Source organism: Haematobia irritans, chromosome 3, assembly GCF_050003625.1.
Source record: "Haematobia irritans isolate KBUSLIRL chromosome 3, ASM5000362v1, whole genome shotgun sequence".
Lineage (NCBI taxonomy): Eukaryota > Metazoa > Arthropoda > Insecta > Diptera > Muscidae > Haematobia > Haematobia irritans.
In genome coordinates this window covers 3,174,133-3,200,656 of record NC_134399.1, presented here as the reverse complement: position 1 = coordinate 3,200,656, position 26,524 = coordinate 3,174,133, and the positions used below count along the sequence as shown (strand labels likewise).

At 34.1% G+C, this 26,524-nt stretch overlaps 2 protein-coding genes across 3 annotated transcripts in view; one reads left to right on the top strand and one right to left on the bottom strand.

Annotated features, from left to right (window-relative positions):
• The window catches only part of LOC142229677 (uncharacterized), a 116,174-nt gene that overhangs the window by 81,368 nt on the left and 8,282 nt on the right, over positions 1-26,524 (top strand). The window lies entirely within an intron of this gene.
• rumpel lies at positions 8,227-26,500 on the bottom strand. The gene is made up of 9 exons (XM_075300256.1): positions 25,943-26,500; positions 11,260-11,419; positions 11,132-11,197; positions 10,930-11,049; positions 10,712-10,866; positions 10,386-10,635; positions 9,444-9,824; positions 9,178-9,374; positions 8,227-8,638 (listed from the first exon to the last, which is right to left on the bottom strand). Exons 1-9 carry the CDS (start codon positions 26,173-26,175, stop codon positions 8,380-8,382), a joined length of 1,821 nt encoding a protein of 606 aa, XP_075156371.1. The 5' UTR covers positions 26,176-26,500; the 3' UTR covers positions 8,227-8,379.

Genomic DNA, 26,524 nt, shown 5'->3' with positions numbered 1-26,524 from the left:
TTCTAAAAACATACAATAATAACATTTACGACAACAATCAGTTAGGAACAAAAAAATAGGACAATGAATAAAAGAGCGGTAGCAATGCCAAAAACTAAAAAGGCTTAAATTTCGCAGAAAATGACAAAGACAGGTTGTAATAGGGGAATGGGTGGACTAGGCCGCAACATAAAAGGCTAGAACTTATAAGGGTCTATTTTCTAAAAAAATCGTAAAACAAGGAAATTTTATCATTGTCATTGTCACGTTTTCCGCAGGCAATTTTTACCTCAAAAATAGCAAATGCAAAAGGAAAGCTGTTTTTTTTTTGGTAAAATAATAAGGATGAACATGAAAGAACAAAAAAATTAATAGAGGCGTTAATTATTTAAGAACTAATGTTAATATGGCATTAGTTGAGAGTCAAGTTCTGGGTCCTAAGTCATGAGGGAATTATTAGCGATGCATTAGCATTAAAGGAAATTATGGGCTGCAAAAGGTCATCTGCACGTTTCCAAGGAAAACCATTTAAAACTCGTAAACCATCCATACTCCCTTTTATGAGTATCCCCAACCTCTTCGCGACCAAACTGCCTTACTTCAGCCCTGGGTGAGGGTGCGTACTATGGGGTTTATTACCCAACCGTATTGCAGTAAAACTACAGTTGATATTTACTTAAGTAAACTCTTGATGGATGCAATGCACTGAGGCTAATTTGTCCAATGGCCAATTGGATTGGGTAGATATTACAAGCAAACATTGAAGATCTTGCCAGACACTACCGTGGAAAGTAGATATTCTACTTGAAATTTACTACAATTACCTACGCAGACTAATAAAAATATCGTAAACTCCAACAAACAAAGCCATCCTGGTCAAATGGCTGGCAAATGCTTTGACCAAAGATGCAAAAAAACTACAACGAGAACTCTAAAGAAATTCCACAGGCAAGAAACTAATGGCTGATAATAAAACCGAAACATGTTAAAGAGATCCTCTAAGAACTTTGACTTTTGTTTGGCCTGGCGAGCGAAAAACGAGCAAACACCCAAGAACTAACCAAGCAGCTAACTTTGAGGAAAAACCTCTTAGCTAAAATTTAGGAATATTTATAGATGGTCAGTTTAAGGTTGCTTGTCGAGCATACTTTGTGGAGTTATAAATTTCTTTTGAAATAAACCTCAACTTCTAGAGGGATAATCTTAGAGAGCTGAAGTCGATGTTTGAAACAAGCCAAACATTTATCTTCCACATGTGATGGTAGAAGCAGGCATTGTTCTGGCAAAGGTATTGTTCACCAAACACATTCCTAACCAGATAATAATTTGAAATTGTTGAAGGCTTAAGTTTAGTCTATAAAAAATAGCCAGCAAGTATTTTAATCACCAACTATTTTCGAAGAACAAACCTCAGCCTTAAAGTATGCTTTAGGAATATTTTACTCAAGATCATTAAAATTCTCCCCAAGAATGCCGTCAAAGATTTTGTTTAGGTTTTGTCATAGCAATTCCAAAGGATAGCCCAAATAGCATGGAAAAGATGGTTGGTCACTAAGACCTATAACTGAAAGTTTTTGAAGAGCATTAGGCATTTGCTTGGTGTGTTTTTTGTTCTTTTCTTCCAATTGCTGTTGTTTTTAGTAATTAGAACACCACTAAAGACACCTGAAACTTTTCTTCAAAGTACTTAGCTATGAATAAGGTCTCTACGAATCTGAGGGAAACTTTGACTAGAACAGAATGCAGATATTTTCTTGTAAGACCATGAGCAACGGTGGGACAATTTCCCTCACATGTACTGGTATATTAGGGTACGGTCACACTGGACCAATATTTGGGAGAAAAGAATGTTTGTGGACATTTTCGAATTAACTGAATATATTTTCAGAACATGTCATTCACACGAAGTAAATAAAGGAAAAACATACGAGGTAAAAATATTTTCTTATGTGGTCTGATTGAGATTTTTTTTTTGTGATTTCTTTATGATACTTGTCCAGTGTGAGTATACCCTTAGGACAATATTCTCTGCAAGGAGCTCGAAACATTTCAAGTAATAATAAATATTAACAAAGTGGACAACTCTTACACAATGGGAAGAGCTTAATGTCATAGCCATAATTAAACCAATAAAACTAAAATAAGAACTATGAGCTTAGAAAAAGTTCTAGGGAAGAAGAAGCTTATCAGTCAAGATACTGAATTCAGTCACCTTAGGTTATGTCCCACCAAATGATAACTATTTTTGTTGATGAGTTACCAATAAGGGTGATTTATTAATATTTTTATATGATAACTTATAAATGATAACTCTAATATGGTTGGATCTGATGGAAGCTGATATTGGGAAGTAAAGAATCCTCCGAAATCTAGTTTATTCCAAGAGGTGCGAGTGATCAGGAAGTTGTGGGTTGGTTTTCGTAGGACTTCGTGTGCTGCTTCTCGAATGAATAGTATAAGTTGACTGGCCGTAGCTTCGGTGTCGGTGGTACATTCGGGTTTGGAATTAGCTACGGATTCGTGTAAGGAATTAGCTACGGATTCGGTAATAGCTGTGGTAGTTTTCGACTTAGGGAACTTGAAAACGTTTTCGTTATTTATTGTGAGGTACAACTGTAAGCGCGATGGCCTTAGAAATGGACAATAGGTCCGAAGGATGCAGTGGTGGAACTGTAAACCCGTAAGTTTAAGTGGTGGAACTGTAGGCTTGAAGGTCTCAGTAGGGGAGACAGCAGGTCAAAAGGTTTCAGTATTGGAACTTTAATCCTAAACGTTTCACGGTCTTTGAAGGTTCCCGTTCTAGAAAAGTAGTTGAATAGTAGTGGGAGTGTAGGCCCGAAGGTCTCAGTAGAGGAGACGACAGGCACAAAGGCTTCAGAACTAGAAATGTAGGCCTACACTTTCAGGATCTTTGAAGGTCTCAGTACGAGAACAGCAGTTGAATAGTAGGGAAGAAGGTTTCAGTGTGGTGAAAATATTTTGTTGAAGGCATCTGTGAATGCGCGAAGTTTTCGGTGGAGGAACTTAAGAGGAACTTATGACTTAAGGCCCGCTGATTTCATTGCTTTAAACTTTGGACCCGAAAGTCTCAACAGTCGAACTGTCAATAATAGTTCAGTAGGACTAAACGTTTCAGTGGTTGAACAGGATGTGGAAAGGTCTCTGTGGATGAGATATGTGCGAACTGTGGGTCCGAAAGTTGAACTGTGGAGCCCAGGCCTGTAGTGCTATAGGCCAAAAAGTCTCATTGGCCCGAAGATCTCAGTAATTGTACTGTGGGGGAACTGTAGGCTCCGGTAAGAAGGTCCAAAGGCGTCAGTTGGCGAATTGTATTTCTGGATGTATCTGTGGGGGACTCCCGAAAGTCCTAATAGTACAAATGTAGGCCTGAAGTCTGCATTGGTGGAATTGAAGATCCGATTGTCTACGTGGTAGGTCCAAAGGATTCAGTGGTGGGCCCGAAGATCTCAGTAGTCACACTGTCGTGGAACAGAAGGCCTAAGCGTTTCATAGGTTATACTGGAGGTCCGAAGGTCTCAGTGGGCAAACTGTATTTCTGGATGTAACTATAGCGGAGCTTCAAAGGCGAAGGTCCAAATAGTGCAATTATAGGCCACCAAAGTCCTCATTGGGGTAACTGAAAGTGCAATGGTCTCCGTCGTAGATCTAAAGACTTCAGTGGTGGTATCAGGGAAACTGCAACCCGGAGGTCTCATTGGAGGAACTGTAGGCCTAAACGTCTCAGTGGTTGAACTGAAGATCCAAAGTTCTCTGTGGGAGAACTTCGATTCTGTGGGAGAACTTCGATTCTGCATGTATAGGCCGGAAGGTCCTAATAGTGCAACTGAAGTCCGCATTGAAGGGCTTCAGTGGTGGGGCTTTGGGTCCGAAGGTCTCAGTAGTCACACTGTCGGGGAACAGTAGGCCTAAGCGTCTTGGTGGTTGTACTGGAGGTCCGAAGGTCTCAGTGGAAGAGCTGTATTCCTGGAAGTATCTGGGTAGGACCGAATGAATGAGTTGTAGGTGCGAGGCTCCTAATAGTGAAACTGTAGGCCCGAAGGTCTCAGCAGAGGAACTAAACGTCTCAGTGGTTGAACTGGAGGTCGGAAAGTCTCAGTGGACGAACTATATTTCTTGATGAATCTGTGTGAGAGATGTGGATCCGAAAGTCTGAGTGATTGAACTGTAGGCCTGAAGATCATAGTGGTGAAGCTGTAGGCTCACAGGCCTCATTGGTGGAGGCCTTAGTGGTAGAGTTCTAGGTCAGAAGGTTTCCTAGACGGAAATGTTGGTCTGAAAGTCTAGAGCCACTCTGGTGCTACGGTAGGCACGCCCTCTGTACATGCAAAGGAACGCTGTGTGGCTAATTTATACGATTTAGGATAAAGTTACCTTAAGAGTCCAAAAGATAAATCAGAAGTAATCTATGAATACTTGGGAATAAGCACGAATTTTAACCCTTATCCGAACTTTGTAAACCAATCCTCGCACCATTTGTTGTAAGTTGTTTAACAAGTACCAAAAAACAACACAAATATAGTCCTCAAAGTGCGAAAAAACGAGGAAAAAAGTTTAGCATAAAAAACGAAAACCTTCGAAAAGTGAGGGAAATGTAACTCAGTTCTTTCCCAAGCTTAGAGACCTAAAAACAAAAAGAAAAAAATGCCCAACCAACCATATGATGATGGAGAGTTTGGAACGATGACTATGATGAGAAAACATTTGGTGGTCACTCTGCTACTTACAATTCCAAGATGTATTGCCACTTGCCACAGTGTGGCACAACACTCGAAGTACTCAAGAAAGGATACTCGTACGGCAGTGAACACTTGCAAGAAGGGAAAAGAATGACGAAGTGATGGAAGAAGACAAGCCAAATGGTGGTGCAATGTAATGGTTGGCCAAAAGAACCTCAACAATGTTCATTATATCATTCCTTATTGGGTGAATATCTCTCTTTCTCGAAGAGGGAAAGATAGATGGCAAGACACAGAAAAAAACTTAGGAGGTTTAGCAAACCGCCCAAATCCAACATATTGTGGTCCTGTTTGGTCTTTTTTTTTTTGCTAAGGCAATCGAGTTGTGGGGTTGGCATGATTATGTTGACCAGTGGAAAATGTTGTTTCTTTTAAGGGTTGAGTAGGTTATAGAAGTTGGGCTAAGATCTTAGCTGTTTTTTGTTTTTCTTCGTCAAGACCTCTTATAGAAACAGAGAAAAAATTCAAATATTGTTTAAAAGAAAAGTTTTTTATTTGTGTAGTAGTTCGCTTAGGCAAAGAAAAAAGTGTTCAAATGTTTTTAAACTTTTCACGTTGTTTTTTCTCCTTGCTATTTTGAGGGACTCTAGATGAAAAAGTTTTAACTTCGAAATGCAATAAATGCTTAAAAGGATTTATCAACTGAACCGCTTTTGGTGGTACAAGTTTTGTTTTGGGTGGTTGAATGGGTCTTACCATATAAATTATTTAAAATTATTTTAGCCAAGGAAAAAAAAACAATATGGATTTATCCTGAGGCATTTGAAATGGAATAAGTATGCTTTGCAATGACTAAAGGAAAAAAATTACAGAAGAATGCGCCTAGGAGTTATCATTGTACAAGACACCCAAAAGAATCAGATCGGTACCGTATACCATAAACAACTACACGCAAAGAAAAAAAAACGTTTGGAAAACGTGTACCGAAAACATTTTTCTTTTGTTAGAGTTGATCAAACCCCCCCTCGAAATGAATGAATGTTTTTATATAAATATATATAAATATTTTTAGCTGCATAGAAAAATCTTATCGAAGATGTTGAAGAAAAGCTGGAGGTTTTAATTTGAAAAACGCTTACCTATAAAACTTGCACAATTCATAGAATACTAGTTGAAAAGTCCGTCAAACGACGGTCGAAAAAAACAAATTGTTTTTGTTCTCGCACCACAAATTTCATTTTTGGAAAATGTCTTTCTGCTTTTTATGTGTGTTTGTTGTTCTTTTTGTGAACATGACTCGCTTTGTTTGGCCATAGCAACAACAACGAAACAGCCAAACACACATGTGTAAATTAAATGGCGCAAGACCTGCGAAAAGAACCTGCCTAATTCAGCGATGGAAGCACTTGGAGAGTGCAATAAAGAGATATTTCCAAACGTGCATATTCTTTTAAAAATTTTGGTCACTTTTCCAGTTACTCAGGGATGGAAAATACAATTTTTAAGAAAGTACAAAAAGGTATTTTTTGAGCGGAAAGGTACTTTTTACTAAATTTCAACAAAAATTTCACTGGAAGATTATTGTCAAGAAACTGAATTTTAAATAAAATAAAATTTCGACAAAATTTTCTATATAAATAAAAATTTGCAAAAAAATTCTACAGAAAAAAAAATTGCAAAATTTTTTCTATAGAAATAAAATTTTGCAAAAATTTTCTATACAAATAAAATTTGTATAGAAAAAATTCCCTGCAGTTACTACGTGCTAATACGAACGTTCATTTTCAACAATGAAGAGTTTAAAGACGTATCTTAGAAATTCGACTAGCGAGAGTAGACTCAATGGATTGGCATTAATGTCGGTTCATCGCCGAATAAATGTGCCGACTGAAGAAGTCAAGTATTTATTTGCTGCCCAAAAAGCCCGTCGGCTCAATTTAATATTATAAAAATATTGTATACATACCTATGCATAAATAAAATTGTCTACACATGAGATTATATGAATATTTTTTTTTTAAAGTTGAACCCCCCCCCCCCCCCCGAATTAAAATCCTGGCTACGGCCTTGAGTGGGGTTATGTAGGTTAATGCAAAGGTATGAAACCGGCAGCAAAGGAGGATATCAACTACAGAGCTGACGGGTCTTATACAACATTATTCAAAACTAATTTTAAATTTGATTTAATATTGTCCATCTGTCTATCTGTCTGTTCGACTGCTGGATTGCGATTTCAGATTCCATGTTCAGACTTCGTAGTCTTCATGAGTATCTAAAACGCAATTTTTTTAATCAAATATATTTGGTTCTTATTGAACTGTGGCTCTTTGTTTGGGAACATAGTTTTTGCTTGTCGTAGCTAGAAGGTCAACCTATGGAGGATTTATAAGGATCAGCTTATCAGCTAACTTACATTTAAATTCCAGAAAATGTGGACTGGGCCTAATATATACTGATATGCGAATTAATTTATCGTCTGCGAGTGTGGTCACATAAATACTTAACCTCAGCACCTGATGCAGGAGATATGCGGATATTCCTTACAGATGGCGCTCGCGTATCCGGCAATATATGCGATTCTGTTCTTGAATCGCACATAATCCAAAATGTACTTTGATATCTGTACTTTTGTGTACTTTGATATCTATCGTAAAACCTAGTTTAACCACTTTCATTCTGTAGCAAACTTTGGGAAGAAAAGCGCTGTCCTCGTGATGTTCGATCCGTTCTTTACGCCGGACAAAATGCAAAATTTCAGACAACATCTGGCGAATGGGCTTCGAAGGAAACAAAGATGGTTCAACTTCCGGAACACATAGCACATCGTCAATCTGAAGAAAGCTATCGCCATTAGATGTATCAGTCAGATAAGGAATATGATCACATATGAACTCGACACATTAGTTTTTCACGGGAATCAGAGAACATTTTTGTCGCAAAAATATTGTTTCCTCGCCAAACATCTATATGCTTGCCGAAATCAGAAAATAACATGGTTTCCTCAAATATGTTATATGTTCCCCGTGAAAAAAATAGGCTCTTCAAATACGTTTGAGGTAATCTATTTTCTACATCAAAAAAAAATATTTTTTGTCTTCAATCACGGAATTAAGTGATCCAATTCATTTTTAGTTGAAATGTATTCAATCATAGAAATGATCAATCAATTAAAAAAATAATTGATGCAATTAATTGATACTATTAGTTTTTTGTTATTGATTTTTTGATTTGCTAAGATTTTCGTGAATTTTTTCTGTGTAGGTGATTTGCTGACTTATTAACCTCCGTGCTGAGTAAAAGAAAAAACGACCCCATTTGCCAAGAGAACAAAAATATGTTCACGGAAGCCTATTTGTGACTTTGACAAGATGTAATTTTCAGACGCTGGCCAAAGTGTATCGAATTAAGACTATTATTAAAAATTAATGAAATAAACTCACAAAACATCTACCAAGATGGACTAGCTGATATGAATAATAGAATCTGGTCTCCCTTAGAGATGTGCGCAGAGGTAGCCATGTCTCACCCAAAATAACCAATTCTGTGATGATTTTCTATTTATTAAAGTATTATAAATTAATTTATTTCAAAATATATCTAATTTAAAAATTAATTCTAAAACAAAAATTATATAGTTCTTCTATTTGGCATACTCTTTTTCTTTAAGGAACTCTAAATACTGCTGTTTTTGGGCATCTCCACTTTATGCCTTCGTCTCGGCCAACGTCTTAAAGTTGCCATTTGTTAATTTAGGATCAGTCGATGTAGGCACTCTGGGTTTATTTTGCCTCTGGCGTTCTATCCAACGGCGAGCAAAGGGTGAAAGTAATGTAGAATCCACACTATCAACTTTATGTTTGCCTATGGCAAAGGTAACAATCAGAGCTACAACAATTGTTATGAGGGCACCCACCAAGGTGTAATAGAGATAGGAAATACTGTAGATTTTGAATTCAGGAGGGCTATTTGGTGGAAAAAATAAAAATAAAATATATTTATTTATAAAACAAAAACTGATTAATTTCATAATTTTCTTATTCTTAGATTCACTTTGTTGTTTTTTTTTGGAAATAGAGATATACAGTGAACTTCTCAAAAGGAACAACTCACGGTCCTAAATTTTTTTTCCACATTTGTGAGGTGTCTACTTATGAGAGGTTAATTTTAATGTGATAATATACCAACGTCTCATAAAAGTTGTTCACTTTTGTGAGGAGTCCGCTTTTCGGTGTGCCCAAGTTTCAGGTTGTAAGATATTTTAAATTTATTTTATACACAAAAAATCGTAATATCACCGAAAAAGTACTTTAATACAACAAAACCAATCAGGGTACTACTTTGCTTCAATATTAACGCCACGATTCGTTAATACATCGAATATTTTCCTTCAATTTTGGAAAATTCTTTATTAATAGGGTTTTTTGATAAATAATAATTTTTCTCAAAAGTGAATGTAGGAACAGTATCTTCAACATCTTTTTTCTAATATTGACTTATTTACCTTGCTTCCTCCAGAACCTCTGTAACATTTTCGGCTACCAAACTTAAGGGTGTAAAATCTACAAATGTATAATTACAACCTGTTGTGGCATAAGGTTTGCGAACATATTTGATGACCCCACTGGCCAAATCCAATTGGGCACTAACACACATCCATATCATGAATAGAAGGCCTACAACACCTCCAGTTAAAGCACCCTACGATTGGAAATAAACCACGATTTAATATGGAAAAATTTAGACTAACTAAGAGCTATTTCTACATACCGTTCCCCCAACCCATGGTATCATTAGACCTGCTGTGAATATACCCAAAAGTGGTCCATTGGCGACTGAAGATAGTGTTATACTCAATTGTAGGACAGTTCCCAATTGTTCCACCACAAATACCAGGCCCACACATAAAGCTCCAAAGATCACCACCACAAAACGCATAACAAATGCTGTTTGTCTTTTGGTCAAAGGTTTTTTGGCGAAACTCTTAAAGAAATCCTCCAAAATAACTGCAGACATAGAATTTAAGCCAGTGGATAGGGACGATAGGGCAGCACTAAACACGCCAGCTACGAAAAGACCTGGTAATCCGGGAAAATCTCCCAAAGTTTCCATAACTAGTAGCGACAAAAGTTGATCTCTGCGTTGAGTTAACTGAAAATAAGAACATTTTTTTAAATATTTTTTCGTAAATAGATTAGTACAAAAGTAGATAGAAAGATTTTGGATGTATAGATAGATAGATAGATAGATAGATACACTGATAAACACAATGTGTCTGGTATGTATTGCAACCAACTTCAGGTTGCTATCATTTCTACTCTGCTTGGCTGACAGCTCCCAGCTTTATTCCAGTAGCAGCTCATTCACTCAGAGAAGAAATATAATCACCTCAAACATGTAAGAGGTAGCTGTTATGTATTGAAACCAACTTCAGGTTTCTATCATTTCTAAAACGCTCGTCTGACAACTCACATCTTTATTCCAGGAACAGTTCATTCATGTTTGTCGCAACCATGTATATTTCTCGAATATTATTTCGGCAACCATTTATATGTTGCCGAAAAAACAAATTTATTGCGAGAAAAATGTTCCAATTTCACTTTCAAAAATAACATTTTGCTAGTGTAACATGTTTGGGCTGATCATATTCCTTCTCTGTGTGTGATCAAATATGAATTTAATTTACTTCTTAAAGTGTCATGTTTAGCTCACCTTGGTTTCTAGTGGATCACATTCCGAATAAGTAGCATATATCAGCAGTCCACTGTAACCACATATCACCAAAAATATAAGAACTCCAGCTATAAAATACCATATTGCCTTTTGAGCTGATTTCAAAGTAGGCAGAGACAAATAACGCTGAATCATATTCTGATTAATGGCATTCGATTTAAGCCAATGTGGAACACCTCCAATTATCAAAGACCAAACCGTATAACGTTCGGTGATATCGAAGGAGAAGCTAGAAATAAACATGCCAATTTCAATAATTATTGATGTGATAAGAAACTTGATTTGAAAGCAGAGGTCCAACTTACTTTGGTGCTTCAATACGTCCACTATCCATAGCTCTTTGAAATACCACACTGGGTCCACCAATATCCATGGTACCTTTGATCATGATCAAAACCATGGCACCACACATGAGCAGAGTTTGAACCACATCTGTCCAGACAACAGCTTTTAAACCACCCTAAATAAACACGGTGACTTGATTATTTTAAAATGAAATTTCTATTCTTCGCCTTATATTTACCACACATGTATAGAAAATACATACAAGACACACCATAGGTGTGACCAGATGTATATTAGCTCCCGTGGCCTGATTAAATGCCAATGCTGGGACATATATCACAATAGGCAGCCATAGCATCTACAATGGACAAGGGACAAAAACTTTTAAGAATTTTAAAAAATAATATGGAATTATTTAATAGGATCTACTCGCTACTCACTGTACCACAAATGAAGAGAACCGAACCAAAGAGGCGAACTCTTTTGTCGTAACGGGATTCCAAATACTAAACAAATTAAGTAAAAATTTATAATTGTTAAAATTTTTATTAGCAACTCATATTCCTACCTGATATGTTGAGATCAGTTTTAGTTCATGATATACTGGCAAATAGAAGTAGTGCATTAAAAAGCCCATACTGATCATGGCAAAAACTATATACAAATATTGCGTGCCATACAAATAGATTTCTGTGGGAGTTCCCAGCAATGTAATGCCTGAAATGAAACTGAAAATACCAACAAATAAGTATATGTGCATAGAAAAAAAAAATAAGTTTTGTCACAGAAATAGTATCGATTAGCAACGTCAATTAAAAAATGTAATTGATCCCATTAACAAAAATAATTGATATAATAAATTTTTGTAATTGATTTTGTTTTGATTAAACATTTTGTTGAATGCGTTAAATTAAACTGATTTTTATACCCTCCACCATAGGATGGGGGTATATTAACTTTGTCATTCCGTTTGTAACACATCGAAATATTGCTCTAAGACCCCATAAAGTATATATATTCTGGGTCGTGGTGAAATTCTGAGTCGATCTAAGCATGTCCGTCCGTCTGTCCGTCTGTCCGTCCGTCCGTCCGTCCGTCTGTCCGGCTGTCCGTCCGTCTGTGGAAATCACGCTAACTTCCGAACGAAACAAGCTATCGACTTGAAACTTGGCACAAGTAGTTGTTATTGATGTAGGTCGGATGGTATTGAAAATGGGCCATATCGGACCACGTTTACGTATAGCCCCCATATAAACCGATCCCCAAATTTGCTTGGGGAGCCTCCCGGAGCAGCAAAATTCATCCGATCCGGTTGAAATTTGGTAAGTGGTCTTAGCATACGGTCTCTAACAACCATGCAAAAATTGGTCCATATCGGTCCATAATTATATATAGCCCCCATATAAACCGATCCCCAGATTTGACCTCCGGAGCCTCTTGGAGGGGCAAAATTCATCCGATCCGATTGAAATTTGGTACCTGATGTTACTATATGGTCTCTAACAACCATGCAAAAATTGGGCCATATCGGTCCATAATTATATATAGCCCCCATATAAACCGATCCCCAGATTTGACCTCCGGAGACTTTAGGAGGGGCAAAATTCATCCGATCCGGTTGAAATTTGGTACCTGATGTTAGTATACGGCCTCTAACAACCATGCAAAAATTGGTCCATATCGGTCCATAAATATATAGGCTCCTCCAGAGCCTCTTGGAGGAGCAAAATTCATCCGATGCGGTTGAAATTTAGTACGTGGTCTTAGTATACGGTTTTTAACAACCATGCAAAAATTGGTCCATATCGGTCCATAATTATATATAGCCCCCATAAACCGATCCCCAGATTTGACCTCCGGAGCCTCTTGGAGGGGCAAAATTCATCCGATCCGGTTGAAATTTGGTACCTGATGTTAGTTTACGGCCTCTAATAACCACGCAAAAATTGGTCCATATCGGTCCATAATTATATATAGCCCCCATATAAACCGATCCCCAGATTTGACCTCCGGAGCCTCTTGGAAGAGCAAAATTCATCCGATCCAGTTGAAATTTGGTACATGGTGTTAGTATATGGTCTCTAACAACCATGCAAAAATTGGTCCATATCGGTCCATAATTATATATAGTTCCCATATAAACCGTCCCCAGATTTGACGTCCGGAACCTCTTGGAGGAGCAAAAGTCATCCGATACGGTTGAAATTTGGTACATTTTGTCAATATATGGCCTCTAACAGCCATGTAAAAATTGGTCCATATCGGTCTTTAGTTATATATAGCCGATGGCTTATTACACAAAAATTGGTCCATATCGCCAAAAATAATCTACCAAAACTTTATTTCCATAGAAAATTTTGTCAAATTTTATTACTATAGAAAGTTTTGTCAAAATTTCATTTCTATAGAAAGTTTTGTCAAAAGTTTATTTCTATACAAATGTTTGTCAAAATTTTATTTCCATAGAAAATTTTGTCAAAATTTTATTTCTATAGAAAATTTTGTAATCTACCAAAACTTTATTTCCATAGAAAATTTTGTAAAATTTTATTACTATAGAAAGTTTTGTTAAAATTTCATTTCTATAGAAAGTTTTGTCAAAAGTTTATTTCTATAGAAATGTTTGTCAAAATTTTATTTCTATAGAAAATTTTGTAAATAATTTATTTCTGTAGAAAATTTTGTCAACATTTTATTTCTATACAAAATTTTGTCAAAATTTTATTTCTATACAAAATTTTGTCAACATTTTATTTCTATAGAAATTTTTGTCAAAATTGTATTGCTATAGAAAATTTTGTCAACATTTTACTTCCATAGAAAATTTTGTCAACATTTTATTTCTATAGAAAATTTTGTCAAGTTTTTATTTCTATAGAAAATGTTGTCAAATTTTTATTTCTATAGAAAATTTTGTCAAAATTTTATTTCTATAGAAAATTTTGTCAAACTGTTATTTCTATAGAAATTTTTTTCCAAATTTTATTTCTATAGAAAATTTTGTCAAACTAGATTATATACGTATTTAATCGGCTTTTTTTGTTTAATATATACCCCGTATGGGCTAACTTACAATTTAGAAGACAGTGTTAAAAAGTTTTACGATACCTTGCCATCGGCAAGTGTTATCGCAACCCAAGTAATTCGATTGTGGATGACAGCCTTTAGTAGAAGTTCCTACGCAATCCATGGTGGAGGGTACATAAGATTCGGCCTGGCCGAACTTACGGCCGTATATACTTGTTTTTTAAATTCATTTAAAATTTTAATTGGGAAATTTTACTGATATTTTTTTCGGTGTAGATTAAATATTATAATAATAAAGTTGAGTATTCTATAAAGTTGAGCATGGTTATAACCAGGCCTGTGGAGCCGGAGTCTTGGAGTCGGAGTCTGAAGATTTTGCTGGAGTCGGACCCGGAGTCGTATAAATTTTGCTCGACTCCGACTCCGGCGAAACAAAATTTGAAAAACACTTCATATCTCTGTAACAAAAGAAATATTAGATTCGATTGGGGTTTTTAATCGAACAACGAAGTACTGGATTTCAGGCCATTCAAAGTGTATTTATATGGTTGATATTTCACGGTGATATAAAGAGTAGGTTTTACTAGAATATGGGTTGAATTGATATAGTCCATTTTTATAGTCCATTTTTAACATATTAAACTATCAATTTTTAAGCCTATATATACTCTTGATAAAGGTAAAATTGTAAGGCAATATAGGAGTAGAGCCTAACGTTCTGAAAGATGGGTCATACCGAACAATTTTGTGATATAGCACTTACATATAAACCCATCTCCGATTTGTTTTAAGTAATTTTTCCCAGTCTAAAATTTTCAAAAAGATTTGTTAGAAATTTTGAGTTATTTGATATCCATAAATAAATGCGGAAATTTCCCGTCGGCCCAGATTTTGTATATGGAGATAATTACTTGAGAAATCTCCATATACATCCGATGTTCTTGGAAGCTGTAATTTTAAATTAAATCTCTGCTAACGTACCATCTGAGACGGTCTCTTGGGAGAAAGTTTGTTTCATCAAAGCCACTCGAAATTCTTTACATTAAATTAATGGCCTGTAATGCACACAAAAAATTTTTTTCTGATTCAATCACGAAATTAATTGATCCAATTAATTTTTTAATTGAAATGTTAGTATCAATTAAAAAATTAATTGACAGTCAATTAAAAAATTAATTGATCCAATTAAATATTTAATTGATACTATTAATTTGTGTGATTGATTTTTATTTCAATTAAAAAAATTGTTGAGTCAATTAAATTTTTAATTGAATATTTTTTAAAACTCAATTAAGATTTTAATTGGAAAAATTTTCGTGAAATTTTTTTCTGTGTGTCCATAACCTTTATAAATCGATGTTTCACCATTTTACTTCTATAGAAACAATATTCGTAACTGTCCAGCTATTCCTGTCATCTGTTGTATGGTAGTGGTTATTTAAAATTCCGCCCGTCCTAATTTATGGCAGTTTATGTTTGTTTATGTATGTCCGACACATTACATTTTTTAACATCTAAACTTTTTATCTGATTAGCCCGATATTTTGATTTGTGTGTATTTTTCTTTTTTATATAGATTTATTTTTTATAAAATGCCTATAAAGACCAATACCAGGATTTTACTTCTTAAACATCTGGAAGCCTAATTATTTTTTGAAATTTTGTGTTTTTATAAATTCATATTCTGGAGATTGTTGTTATCTACCCATATTTTGATGTGGCCTCTATATAGTCTTGTGTCGTATTTTAATTTATTGGCCTGAAATTAAAATGTAGAGTTCTTTACATTCCTAAAATGCTGAGATTTGTCGTCAAGTCGTATCAAAAATTAAAATTAGAGCTGTTTTGGACATATAAACATTGCCATATGTGTAGAATATTTATATCGGTCTATTTTTGGAACACTATACCTTAAAATTACAATTGGAATACTGTTAAAATGAGATTTAGGTACACCACCTGGAGTCGACTCTGGAGTCGGAGTCTAATAAGACTCCGACTCCAGAGACTAATAAGACTAATAAGAAATGCTGACTAATAAGACTAATAAGAAATGCTGGAGTCGGAGCAAAATTGACTCGACTCCACAGCCCTGGTTATAACAATCACCGAGATGTTCTTTATTAGTATGAATGAGAAAATAAGAAAATCTTACCAGCGGCTAATTTTTTATGAAAATCTGTTTTTTCGTTTTTATTTTGTTGTTTTTGGCATATAGTTTAGTATAAATGTATTTTTTCCATTAAAAATTATAATTATAGAAAGAAGCATTGGCTGCTAAGGCCATCAGCTATTAGATATTTTTTTAAATACGCGCTTTAAAGGAATATTTTTAATATGTAGATTTTTTGCCACTGTAGAATATTTGCTTTAAAATGTCTTAATGTGAATTTAAATACTTATTTGTATAGCAAATTTTATTGCAGTCACACACATGGATTTACCCTCATATGATTTTATATTTTTTCACCGTGTGAAATAACAAAGCCCTGGGAATTTAGTTATTGTTATAAGTGACAATTTTCGTTTATTATTTAAAATAATAATAAAGAAAATAATACTAAAGATTGTGGGCGTATAAGGAAAATAAATTATAGAAATACATTTGTAATCGCCTAATAGATTTTGGTGTAAATTGAGATGTATACAAATGTAATATTATGAAGTAGAAGGTAATGCAATTTCATACGGTTGAATGCTTTAAACATGAAAACATATTTTTTTTTTGCTTTTTTCGCTTTAATTATTTAAGTAATTTCAAATGACAAATGTTTTTATTTCTATCACAAATCATACCGAATTTCAAATGATCAAATAATTGTTATATTTAGCCTCCTTCACAAGTTGGTACAATGGATTGTGGGATTACGTTGGAAATGGAAAGGGATACAATTCATGAAGCCTTAGGTTACACGCAAAGAAAAAAAACGTTTGGAAAACGTGTACCGAAAACGTTTTTCTTTTGTTAGAGTTTTTTGAATTGCTTCGAAAAGTATATACTTTTATCACCAAAAAATTTCGTTTGTTACAAAATTTTTATTTTTTCAATAAAAAAAGTTATTTTTGAACCAACAACACAGTCCATTTCGTTTATATCAAACACTGTTCTTTTCTGACTTTAGGTCTTTAATAAGACACATTTTACAGTTCATAGTAAAATTTTAATATAGTAGAATGTAATGTTGAACATTTTTTCGGAATCTTCCGACCATATCTGGAATATATATATAAAAAAAAAAAAACTTTGGTCGAAGCAGGGATTGAACCCACGACCCTTGGCATGCAAGTCCGACGTAGCAACACCTGCTTCACGGTGCCAAACTAAATGTATTTTTCTGTTAAATAAACTTTGTTTAATCGGCTCGTGGGCGCCGCAAGCTATGCTATATTAATATAACTTATATGGATAATTAGCTATTGATGACAATAACAGTTACGTAGCGCAGTGGATAGTGTGCTGCCTTACAAATTGCATGGTCCGCGGTTCGATTCTCAGTCCAGGCGAAAGGTAAAAAAAATTTTAAAAATTTATAAAATTGTATAATTTCTTCTACATTGTTTGTATTACAGAAAAATGTGCTAAGAACTAAAAAACTTCGTGGAAGTGAGAAAGATGTGAGGGAAAATGCAATTAGTCAGAAATTTTTTTTTGAGTTAGTCGTTATGAAATTGCTTTTACATCCTGGAAAAGAATAAACGTTTATCACAAAAAGTATATACTTTTCTTCCAAATACACTTCCTTTCAACGAAAAGCAAATGAACTTTGTTTGTCTAAAATTTCGTTTGGGAGGAAAGGATTATTTTTTTGCGTGTAGTTAACGAACTTTTACCCTACCTATAATTTCATATGCCATTTAGGTATTTAACATGATGAAAATCGTTCAGTTAAAGTTAACCGGGGAGAGGATATCTGCAATTTACTTTGTGGTAACTGTAAATTGAAGATATTCTCTCTCCGGTTTCATGTAGCTGATGAGAATAAAGATTTTTTAAAAACAAAACAAACAAATTAACCAACAATAGTATATTGCTTTATGATTTTAACTGTCATAGAAGCGAAAGCTTAACAATAATATATACTTTTTCTTATTTTTACAGTTTTTACAAATTTTTTAACAATATTATCTATTGGTCACATTTAGTCATGTGGAAATAAATATTAGAAAGTTAAAAATAATACCGTACTTTTTTCTGTAAACAATCAATCTTATTGATATTTAGAAACGATTAAATTCAGCTTAAAATATCTATTTTACAACACGTTTCAAGTTCAATTAAACAGAATATTACATATGACCACTACGTGATATTTGTTTACTTTCGAATAGCTGAAGATTTTAGTTTTTTTTTCAATAATTTAAATTCATAGAATTTTTGAATATCTATGATAAAAAAACTTGACTTTAATCTCTAATAAATGCATTTTTTTCGTTCTCCAAATGTTGGCACGCGTATTTTTTCACACAAGAAACAACATTAAATGTTAACGACGTTATTATGACGTAAATTAGTTCACCTAAATTGTTACGTATTGGGAATTCAAAAGGGAAGCGTTGACGCGAATATGTGCTATAGCTGTTTTAGAGGATTCCGGCATGTAAAATATTTTCTGAAAGAGCTGAGAAACCGTGGTGAAATTGCCAACATAGATTCTCTATAGATTTGGCAAAAAGTAGCGTCAAACGTTTTTCCAAGCATATTCGCGAAATATTTGGATATCATTTTTAAAATTAAATTAAAATTAGGATAAAGATCTCATTTATCAAATTTGCATCTCTTATCGCGGTTTATTAATAAATGTACTCATGTACAAACAAATGCCAGTTTAAAAATCCAAATTATAATGGATACTACAAAGTAAAAATTTTTTAGCTACATGAAAAGAAGATGCACAAAGGGAGTAAAAATGATTCAATTTGTAAGAGGAAAATTTCCAAATGTTTTCTCCATAAGAAGTTAGCATAAAGGGCCCAAAATTGAGTTATCTATCCCAGCCAGATCTATACTAAAGGCTGTGGAAAAGTTCATTCGGCCGAACTGAAACATGTACAGTCTAGGCGTGTATAGATTTGCATCTGTTGTTTTCTGTTCAATGGTTCTATTGATCAAATTCCTTAATCTAATTTGTCCTTAGTCTAATTTGTCGAATAACAATTAATTGTAAATTAAGATATCATGCATATGGACGTTAATCGCCTGTTTCAGTATCAGGCTAACATGCAAAATTTTTTCTTAATTCTAAATAAACTTTGAACCAAAGACGCTAAATCCTCAAAATAAAGGGTGATACGTCAAGGGAAAACGCGTGTAAATCGGTGAAATCGTTTATTTAAAAAATCAAATTAAATTTCTTTTTCAAGTTCAATTAGTATAAAATTCAGGAAATATATTCAGTTAGGCTTTCGCTTTTCCAAATCCGAATTGCCGGGCCTCACGCTTGACACCTGCCATCAGATTTTGTACAGCCACCTTGTCCACCTTCTTCGCCGCAGAAAGCCAGTTTGCCTTGAACTGCTGCTTGTCCTTAGCAGTTTGTTTGGTCTCCTTTAGGTTCCGCTTGACAATAGCCCAGTATTCCTCAATTGGGCGGAGCTCTGGGTGTTGGGAGGGTTCTTGTCCTTGGGAACCACCTGCACGTTGTTGGCGGCGTACCACTCCATGGCCTTTTTACCGTAATGGCAAGATGCCAAATCCGGCCAAAACAGTACGGAACAACCGTATTGCTTCAGGAAAGGCAGCAGACGTTTATTCAAACACTCTTTCACGTAAATTTCTTGGTTGACAGTCCCGGAAGCTATGAAAATGCTGCTTTTCAAGCCACAGGTACAGATGGCTTGCCAAACCAGATATTTCTTTGCGAACTTTGACAGTTTTATGTGCTTGAAAATATCTGCTACCTTTCCCCTTCCTTTTGCCGTATAAAACTCCTGTCCCGGAAGCTGCTTGTAGTCGGCTTTGCAGTCAACAGGTTGGCTGATAAGTTCCCGTGTCTGACACATAAATGGCATCGCTAGTATTAAATGCATATTATTTTTATATAGTACCAACTTTCAAATAATTCGTGTCAAAATTTGACGTCTGTAAGTCAATTAGTTTGTGAGATAGAGCGTCTTTTGTGAAGCAACTTTTGTTATTGTGAAAAAAAATGGAAAAAAGGAATTTCGTGTTTTGATAAAATACTGTTTTCTGAAGGGAAAAAATACGGTGGAAGCAAAAACTTGGCTTGATAATGAGTTTCTAGACTCTGCCCCAGGGAAATCGACAATAATTGATTGGTATGCAAAATTCAAGCGTGTTGAAATGAGCACGCAGAACGGTGAACGCAGTGGACGCCCGAAAGAGGTGGTTACCGACGAAAACATCAAAAAAATCCACAAAATGATTTGGAATGACCGTAAAATGAAGTTGATCGAGATAGCAGAGGCCTTAAAGATATCAAAGGAACGTATTGGTCATATCATTCATCAATATTTGGATATGCGGAAGCTCTGTGCACAATGGGTGCCGCGCGAGCTCACATCTGACCAAAAACAACAACGTGTTGATGATTCTGAGCGGTGTTTGCAGCTGTTAACTCGTAATACACCCGAGTTTTTCCGTCGATATGTGACAATGGATGAAACATGGCTCCATCACTACACTCCTGAGTCCAATCGACAGTCGGCTGAGTGGACAGCGAACAGGTGGACAGGTGACAGGTGAACCGTCTCCGAAGCGTGGAGAGTAATGGCAAAGTAATGGCCTCTGCTTTTTGGGATGCGCATGGAATAATTTTTATCGATTATCTTGAGAAGGGAAAAACCATCAACAGTGACTATTATATGGCGTTATTGGATCGTTTGAAGGTCGACATCGCGGCAAAACTGCCCCATATGAAGAAGAAAAAAGTGTTGTTCCACCAAGACAACGCACCGTGCCACAAGTTATTGAGAACGATGGCAAAAATTCATGAATTGGGCTTCGAATTGCTTCCCCACCCACCGTATTCTCCAGATCTGGCCCCCAGCGATTTTTCTTGTTTTCAGTCCACAAAAGGATGCTCGCAGGGAAAAAATTTGGCTGCAATGAAGAGGTGATCGCCCAAACTGAGGCCTATTTTGAGGCAAAACCGAAGGAGTACTACCAAAATGGTATCAAAAAATTGGAAGGTCGTTATAACCGTTGTATCGCTCTTGAAGGCAACTATGTTGAATAATAAAAACGAATTTTGACAAAAAAATGTGTTTTTCTTTGTTATACCGGGGACTTATCAGCTAACCTGTTATACCTCACTTAATTTGGCAAGTTATTGTCCAAATAATTTTGGTCACTCCTTATAGGTATTACATTTCTATTATTTTATCTAAAGCTACACTGCCAGGTCTTACATGACATATTTAATACGATTTATGAGGAAAGTTCTTTTACTTTTTTTTTGCTACCTGTATGTGATATAGTTTAATTGACAAGTCCTTTCCATAATTCTATTCTTTTGTCATAGACGGTTATTTAAACAAAAATTTAAACCAAATTTCTAGTCTGCCTTTTAAATGAAATTAGTTTGCATATGAAAGACATTCATTAATTATGACACTCTCAGTAAAAGTAAAAAATTTAGACTCGTGTGGTATCCACACTTTTTATATATTCTGCATCAAAAAAAAAAAGCCCCTCTCAAGTCTTATGCAAAGATTTATATGGTATTTTCTTTTGAATCTCGTGTGGTGTTGATCTAAGTACTTACATATGTAGTCTTTTTCTATGGAAGTGGGAAAAGAGAATTTATCTCAGCTATTTATTAAGAATTGTGAGCTACCGTTGAGACTTCATCATCAATTCATTCATACTTTGAGGGAGAGAAATGACCACTTAATGAAATTGTTTAGATGTTGTATGTGACTTCTATAATACCCTATTAAAAACATTCGTCGTTTGTACAATAAATCCAAAATTTACGAAATGTCAGATAAATACACTTTTTGACGGATAAATACACTTTTTAGCAGGTAAAGCATATTATACACTGAAATCCTAAAATAAAACTGCATTGACTTAAAATTTTAAATATTTTTTATATTTGGTTGTTTATACATCAAATCTCTTGAAAATATATTTTCTTCTGTTAAAGACGTTCGCCTTTGAAGTAAGCAATTTTGTTCAACTGTTTTATTGCGAAACATAATTCTATATTGGACCAACTTTTTTTTATCACCTATGATGTGTAGGGTATTTTAGAAAATCTGATTTCATAATAATAAAAAAAAAACAAACAAAAATTGCAAATGCATTATTTCTTGATAAAAGAAAAATTGAAAAATCCAAAAAAAAAGAACAATTAAATTGTATAATAGGCGGAAGAATACAAAAAAAAAATCTTCTTTAGTACAAATACACCTATCAACGAAGATTTATTCGTTATCTGTCTATTCGCTTATTATTCACAATTTTGAGATGGTCATAAATGAAGACATAATAAAATGACCTTTAAATTTTACTGAACTTTTGTTTAGATTTATGGAGATTTAACTAAATGCCTTGATCAAGGCCATCAAGGTCGTTATATTTATTTGTTATTTGAAATGTCTACAAGATGTATTGATACGCAATAAATCGATTATTTAGGGATAGGAAATCAGTCCAATGAATCACAGTAGAGTATCGCTATAATGAATCTTCATTAGATGAGAAAATTACTTCATTATTTTTCTTTATCCCCATTTTTATTTAAAATAGTAAGGGTTATTAATTTGGATTACATTGTAATATTTAACATTACCGAAGAGTAATGCTTTTGGCAATAGGAAAAATAATTTATATTCAATTTTGTGATGATCAACCCATTACAAACCGCATTGTGAAAATATCGAATAGATGGACGGACTGTCATGAATGAGAAGTGGATTCTAAGCCAATCATATAATAAGTCCAGGTATATTTTTATAGATTAATACTCATATTCAAAATCAAATAAAATTGTGTGGGAAAAGTAGGTTTAAAGTTTAATTTAACTTTTTTGAATAAGGGGGTAAAATTATAATAATAATTATAACAATTCAAGTGGTGTTAGATAGAAAAAGGTCGACATTGATCCATTAACTTAACCAGACAATATAATTTAATATTTCTTATGCATCTGCACGGACGAAAAATACTGTTTTTCATATGTTTGGGTGTAAAAGTAATATGTTTGGAAATAAATTTTTTAAACACAATATTTTTAAGTGCAAGCATATAATGTTCATAAACTATCATAACATATTTGGAACATATATATTAATATGTTAGAACATATTATGTTTGGGACATAAAATGTTTGTAAATATAATGTGTTTAGATACAAACATATATTAATTTGGAAATAGCCTATAAACATATATGTGAAAGAGAGACCTAGAGAGTATGCTGCAAGTAAAATAAAAATATATCCACACAAAGAAAATTTCATTAAAATTTTTTATTACCGATGTATGCCCTAAGGTGAAACATAATATGTTTGAACAATACAAACAATATTTTGTTTAGGCCAATATTTCGTATGCATCTGCACAGACGAAAAATACTGTTTTTCATATGTTTGGGTGTAAAAATTATATGTTTGGAAATCAAATTTTGTAACACAATATTTTTAAGTGCAAACCTATAAAGTTCATAAACTATCATAACATATTTGGAACATATATATTAATATGTTAGAACATATTATGTTTGGGACATAAAATGTTGGTAAATATAATATGCTTAAATGCAAACATATATTAATTTGGAAATAGCCTATAAACATATATGTGAAAGAGAGAACTAGAGAGTATGCTGCAAGTAAAATAATGGATGTAACCAATTGACGCCATAAAAATATATCCACACAAAGAAAATTTCATTATGCCCTAAGGTGAAACATAATATGTTTGAACAATACAAACAATATTTTTTTTGGACCAATACTGAAAATATATAGCCTTCAAGCAAAATGTGTTTGGGGTATATGTTACAGAAGCGTTTTTTTGAAGGGTGTACCCCCAGAAAAAGGTCAACCAAATCTTTCATAGCCGATTTAACTTTACTTTAGTTCATACAAATTTTTTGATTTTATTTCAATTTTTCCAAATGTGAGAAATTTTTTCTTATTTTAATTATTTTTTGATTACTTTAATGACGTGAACTCAAAATGAAGAAAAAGTTTCATACAAATGAAGTATACTAGTTTACCAAATATGAATATAGTTCATATTTTCCTAAAATACGTGAAGTTTACTTAAATTGAGTTCATAAGATTCATTTTTCTTAACCTGTGTATGCCTTGAACTTCATATTGCGATAACAATTTTTAATTCAATTTTTTTCTTCCAATTTCTTCCAAATATGAAATGTTATTAACCAACAGAACAAATTTTATTTTTATACCCTGCGCCACACTGTGGAACAGGGTATTATAAGTTAGTGCATATGTTTGTAACACCCAGAAGGAGACGAGGTAGATATATGGTGTCTTTGGCAATAATGCTCAGGGTGGGTCCCTGAGTCGATATAACCATGTCCGTCTGTCCGTCCGTCCGTCTGTCTGTGAACACATTTTTGTGATCAAAGTCTAGGTCGCAATATAAGTCCAATCGCCTTCAAATTTGGCGCGTGTTCCTTTTTTGGGTCAGAATAGAACCCTATTGATTTTGGAAGAAATCGGTTCAGATTTAGATATAGCTCCCATATATATCTTTCGCCGGATATGCACTTATATGGCCCCAGAAGCCAGAGTTTTGGCCCAATTTGGTTGAAATTTTGCACTAGGAGTACAATTAGTAGTATAGTCATGTGTGCCAAATTTGATTGAAATCGGTTCAGATTTAGATATAGCTCCCATATATATTTCGCCAGAAATGCACTTATATGGACCCAGAAGCCAGAGTTTTATCCCGATTAGCTTGAAATTTTGCAAAAGTAGTACAATTAGTAGTATAGTCATGTGAGCCAAATTTGATTGAAATCGGTTCAGATTTAGATATAGCTCCCATATATCTTTCGCCCGATATGGACTAATATGGTCCTAGAAGCCAGAGTTTTGGCCCAATTTGGTTGAAATTTTGCACTAGGAGTACAATTAGCAGTATAGTCAAGTGTGCCAAATTTGATTGAAATCGGTTCAGATTTAGATATAGCTCCCATATATAGCTTTCGCCCGATTTACACTCATATGACCACAGAGGCCAATTTTTAACTCCGATTTAGTTGAAATTTTGTACAGGGAGTAGAAGTAGCTAAGTAGCTAAGCGTGTCAAATTTGGTTGAAATCGGTTCAGGTTTAGATATAGCTCCCATATAGCTCCCAGACCAAAAATGGTCAAAATACCAACATTTTCCTTGTAAAATCGCCACTGCTTAGTCGAAAAGTTGTAAAAATGACTCAAATTTTTCTAAACTTGTAATACATATATCGAGCTATAAATCATAAATAAACTTTTGCGAAGTTTCCTTAAAATTGCTTCAGACTTAAATGCTTCCCATATTTTTTACTAACATTGTATTCCACCCTAGTGCATTAGCCGACTTAAATTTTGAGTCTATAGATTTTGTAGAAGTCTATCAAATTCCGTCCAGATCGAGTGATATTTAAATGTATGTATTTGGGACAAACCTTTATATATTATAGCCCCCAACACATTTGACGGATGTGATATGGTATCGAAAATTTTGATCAACAAAGTGGTGCAGGGTATAATATAGTCGGCCCCGCCCGACTTTAGACTTTCCTTACTTGTTTTTAATATATTTTCTTAAATTTGACACAAATTATGCACTTATTTGCATCAGGTTGCAATTAATACAATATTTTAGTTGAAATTTTCTAATATAAACCTACATTTTCTTTCATTGTGGATTCACTTCTTTCTGGGTGTAAAATATGTCATTTCCATCCGTTTTTCTTCAATCTTGTGATAGCAAATTAAATTATTATGAATTCAAATAAATGTTTTTTGATCCCGAATATGACACACCTGGTCCTTGTATATGTGTGTGTGTGTGTGATTGTCTTCAGTGTTTTTAATCACACACAATTATCATTATATAAAACAGAATTTCTATAGGACCTCTGAAATCTTTAATTAATTTTTCACAATTTTTTCCATAGAAACAATTATTCATATTAGTTCAGCCGTTTCGAACTGACGCCCTTAAGAACTCAAGTCTTCAAGGAACTTAAGTTTTAGTTAAGCCGAATTTTTTATTTCTGCAAAAGTCTTATGAAACTCACCTTGAAATCAGTGACATGGCAATGGGAAAAATTTTCATTTTTCGTCCACCCACCAAATAATCATCTTCAGCATCTTTGTTGGATAAATTCTGATTTTGTTTAGCTTTTCGCCGCATTTCTAAAGCAAAATACACTCCAATGGCTGCACAACCGGTCAACATTAAAATGAAAACCGAATAATCCACCCAGCCAAAACTTTGTAGGCTTTTACGCATTTCATCCACATTCATCATTGTGTTGAGATATTCTTAAATTTTCAAAAATTAACAAAAAGAACTGAACTGATTTAAGGATTGTAGTCCTTTATTGACACTAGGAGATTTTTTAGAGACTTAAAGTCTCTATCTCCTTATTTTTTTCCACGGGTGATTAGAATCACCTATTTTATTATTTTGATATATTTTCTTTTATATCTAGGTTTCCATAGTTAGACGATATTTTTTTGCTATTTCCGTTTCCTTGTATAATAATAAAAATTTCTCCGATCTTTGATAGAGATCTTGTTACACTTTATTTGTCGTTGTCTCTACTCGTTCGTTTTCAGTTTGTAACTAAGTTTGAGTAACCATTTGCATTTCTTCT